The following is a 4,533-nucleotide window of genomic DNA, read 5'->3' as shown; positions in this document are numbered from 1 at the left end:
GCCTTCTGCGGCGGCTGCGGCGGCAGGGCCGGTGTTGCAGCCGGGGTCGGGGCTGGCCCGGGCGGGATGGTGGACGTGTTCAGCGGGCGGCTGCTGGTGAACAAGGAGGGGCAGCGCGTGGAAGCGGAGGCGGCGCTGCAGAACAAGGTGGTGGGCTTGTACTTCTCGGCCGCCTGGTGCTCGCCCTGTCGGGACTTCGCGCCGCTGCTGTGCGACTTCTACAGCGAGCTGGTGGAGGAGGCGCGCCCGCCCGCGCCGCTCGAGATCGTCTTCGTCTCGTCCGACCGCAGCGCCGAGGAGATGGCGGACTACATGCACGCCATGCACGGCGACTGGCTGGCACTGCCCTTCCACGACCCCTACAAGCAGTGAGTGTCCGGCCTCGCACCTGCCTCCGAGCCCTGCAGCGTCCCGGGGCAGGGGGCAGCCCCAGAGTCGCCAGGTCCCAGACCCTCTCCAAGTGTCGCTGCCCCCTCTCCCCTCCCCTGGAAACCCCTGATCCTCGTTCCCCCACCAGGTCCCCACATGCCTGAGGGCAGGCTGAGATGATCCTGCGTGGACCCTTCAAGTCCCTTCCTGGGAGTCTTTGTAACAGCAGAGCTGCTCAAACCGGGATCTGCAAGCTGGATCCCTCCGGATCTGACAGATAGACCCCCCTGGATTCAGTAGTTGGATACCCAGAGATCTGACAGCTAGATCTCCCCTGGATCCAACAGCTGGATTCCCCCCCAGACCTGACAGGTAGATCTCCCCTGGATCCAACAGATTGATCCCCCTAAATCCAGCAGCTGGATCCCCCCCAGACCTGACAGCTAGACCACCCCTGGATCCAACAGCTGGACTGCCCCTGGATCTGACAGCTGGATCCCCCAAATTCTGACAGATGGACCCGCCGCCCCTTAGATCCAGTAGCTGAATCTCCCTTGGATCCAACAGCTGGGTCCCCTAGATCTGACAGCAGAACCCTGCTTGGATCCAACACCTGGATCCCCTTTGGATTTGACAGCTGGATCCCCCCAGATCCGACAGCCGATTCCTCCTGGATCTGACAGTTAGATCCCCCCGGATCCAGCCAACATCTCCTTCGGGCTCCAAGCCCCCTAGTTCTGCCTTACAAATAATCAGAATCAGATTTAGGTGGTACATGGATGAGCACCAAGATGCGAGCTGGACACATGCCTCTTGTACAAGAAGACGTGTGGGTCGTACTGCCTTTAGACACACTGATGCTGCAGCTGCACTTGTCCAGCATCAGTTCCAGCTTGAGCCCACTGATATTTTGCCCCAGTCACTCGAACATCATTATCTAAATAGGGAATGGATTTAACCATTTCTATGAAAATATAGACCTCACTGGGTTTATACTAACTCTGTCTTGTGTACAATAATATTATATACATACAATATTAATGATGTGGAAAAAGGGAATTTTGAGTGAGACGGGAGCAAAACTTGCAGGTGAGTTTATTTCTGTTAGTCCAGGGATGAGTCTGGGGAGCTTCTGGGAAAGTCAGACAAGCTAGCTGAATGGGCAGTATGATGGCTGATGAATTTAAATATTGTAGAGAAAATTTGGAACTACTCATAGACTCAAAGGAGCTCTAACTCTGGACCTGACTGGGGTGTCACTACTGTACACAACTCAGTGAAGGCTTCTGCTTGGTTGGGATCACAATATTTTAGGGTGTTGTGTTAGGACGCAAAAAGAACAAGACAGAGAAAATACAAAAAGAATGTTGTACTAACTTGATAAAAATCAGTGGTGCAGTCTCACTTGGAGTACCGTGGGTTGTATGAGTCACTCCAGCTCAAAAAGGGCATTGCAGAATTACAGAAGGTTCAGAGAAAGGTGACAAAATGTATTGAGAGATATTAGTGGTGCTGGTCTGAAGTCAGTTAGAAGGCAGGATAAATATCCACCTTTATAGATTATATATGTACCTTTATGTGTCCATAAAGATGCATATCTGCCCTGCTGTCAAAATGTATCAGCACATTGAAATTCATGATTTGACACTGAAAGGACCCTAACTGCTTCCCTTTGAAAAGAAGGTGAAGAAGAGAACACCCAACAGACATGTATAGATAAAACAAAAAACAGTATATAGAGAAGGTAGGTCTGGAAGTTTTGTTCTCCCTGGACATGTCTACACGAAACACTTTATACCCACTGGGCTAATTTTACTGCGCATTAGCATGGTTTTTGCCAGCTGCGCTAATGCGCAGTAGATTAGTACAATGGGCATTAAGCATCACACAAAAAACTTTCATCTGAACTAACGTGCAGCAGTTTTAGTCCAATGTGTATTAAGCGTCACACACAAAGCACCGATCTGCTCTAATGCACCAATTATGATGCATTAAGTTAGTACCTGTTATTACTAACTTACAGGTACTAAAATTAAGGTACTGTAATTATGGCACATTAATGACCATGTAGGCACACCCCCTGTCTCATAAGAACAGTGAGAAGAAATTCGTCAAGAGTGGAAGATAGTAAATTCAGAACTGATAAGGGCAAATATATTTTCACACAATGTATAATTAGGCTGAAGAGTTCATTGCCACATGATGCTATTGAGAGCAAAAACTTAATACGATGTGAAAAAGGATTGGCTAATAATAACCAGAGTTCATACACCCAAAACTAACAAATGTTAAAGGGATATAAAGACTGAAGCCTATTGGGGAAAAAAAGGATTGATGAAAGTTACTCAGCTTTGCATCCAAAGTGAAAGAAAAAACTCACTTTTCATTGAAAATAGGAAAAATATTGAGAAAAAAATTGGCTGTGAAATAGAATCGGCTTTTTTTTCCCACCCAGCTTTACTGTCTAATTTGTCTGCAGTCCTATGTCATAATAGTTTGCTACCTTGAAGAGGTATAGGTTTGAGACTCTGTTTAGGTACTTAGGGCTTTGTTGGTCAGAAAGATCAGCCTTATTTAAAAATAAACTTTTTTGTAGCATTTTGCCATGTTTGCTGGATTGTGGCAGTAACCTTTTCAGCTTTTCATAATAGTCCAAGATGCTTTTGCTAGTTGAGTAGTTTCTATAATGTCTAATGAATTACAGTGGCTAAGACTATTTCTAGTTGGGCTATTTGAAGTCTTCTGTGTTTCATGGGTTGAAGGGAGCTTTAACACTTCTCTCTTAAATCTAGTAATAGTATGAGACACTTCCACTTAGGAGGTTTTCAAGGCAGTAATTGAAATGTCAAGTTGAGAATTTTGAGAACAGAATTCGTGCAGCTTATTAACCATTTTAATTGCTAACTTATTGACTATAAAAACTAAAATAAATGAGGCTGTTCCTTTTGTTGGGATAGCTATAAATTTTAATACTATTCCAAGTCATATATTCAGAATAGACGAATGGATTTGATGATGAACCTCTACCAATTGCAAGCTGCAGAATGGCTTTAATCTTCAGGGTTGAAGTCCTGGCTTTATTGAAGTCAGTGGCAGAACTGCCAATGTTTCTTTCTCCTTGTGAGTTGAATTGACACATTGCTTAAAACTGTTAGCAGCTGGTGAGCTGTCTCCACAAATGCTCCCAAGACTACAAACAATACTTAGCAATAAGTTGTTATTTAAAAAGAAAATGCCCCTACTGTGGAGAAGGTAGTTACTGGGTACATCTACATGTTCAATTAGTGTGGCACAATAAACTCTGGTGCAAACAGCTCCTATGTGCAGCATCTACATGTGGGTCTGGGACCACAGCAGTTTGAGCCTGGGCAGAGCAGCATCGGGTTGGCAGCAGGCTTGCGGGGGGGGGCAACCTCAGGCTCTGGGTCGCTGCATCAGGTGGTGTAGGGGCTGGCTGGGGCACAAGCATGTGCAAAGAGAGGAGCTGTGTGGCTAGGCAGCAGGCAGGGGTCTGGCCCCCTGCTGCTTGGCTGACCGAGCACAATTTGTGCCTGGGTCAGTGTTCCACGTATGTTTAGTTGCAGTTATTTTCACTGCCGTAAGATATTACTATCTTACAGTGGCGAAAATTATTTTGTTGCAGTCTAATAGCATCGCACATGTAGACTGTGATGCTTTACACCACAGCAAATTAGTAAGCTGTGCAGTTAAGTGCATGTGTAGATGCACCCACTGTGTGGTAACAAGTGTGAAACTTACAGCAGGTTTCTTCCCTTCATCTGACAGCAGTGCCTTGGAGCTTTGGAGAAGGGATGTTGGGGCAATAATAAGGTTTCATGAATGCAGCATCCAACATTTACATGGTAGATTATTTGACTGTATTCCAACAGCGTTAGTGCAGTAGAACCTGGTTAAAGAAAAGACATTTCACAATCAGGAGAGTGAAACTCAATTAAAAGGATATTATTTGCTCAAATGAATTGAAGTAATTTGGGACTTGAACTACAGGCAGAGGTTAGTACAAAAGAATTCAGATAGAGAAAACACCACTGCCTTTGTTAAGCACAGAATACCTGCATAAGTACTAAATAGACCTGAACAGTTGTTATGGATGGACCACATTTTGCAGGTGAGGACCATTCAGTTGCATCTACAGGTGGTATC

The 4,533-nt window shown here is 45.7% G+C and overlaps 1 protein-coding gene across 1 annotated transcript in view; it reads left to right on the top strand.

Annotated features, from left to right (window-relative positions):
- The first annotated feature begins 35 nt into the window (after positions 1 to 35).
- NXNL2 (nucleoredoxin-like 2) overlaps positions 36 to 4,533 on the top strand; it is a 16,906-nt gene continuing 12,408 nt past the window's right edge. The window contains exon 1 of the mRNA XM_019517317.1: positions 36 to 368. Within this exon, the coding sequence (XP_019372862.1) occupies positions 67 to 368 (302 nt within the window). The 5' untranslated portion in view covers positions 36 to 66. The remainder of the gene's footprint in view (positions 369 to 4,533) is intronic.

The sequence above is a fragment of the Gavialis gangeticus genome, unplaced genomic scaffold, assembly GCF_001723915.1.
Source record: "Gavialis gangeticus isolate Ggan-Ray unplaced genomic scaffold, GavGan_comp1, whole genome shotgun sequence".
NCBI lineage: Eukaryota > Metazoa > Chordata > Crocodylia > Gavialidae > Gavialis > Gavialis gangeticus.
This window is presented reverse-complemented; position numbering and strand designations above follow the sequence as displayed.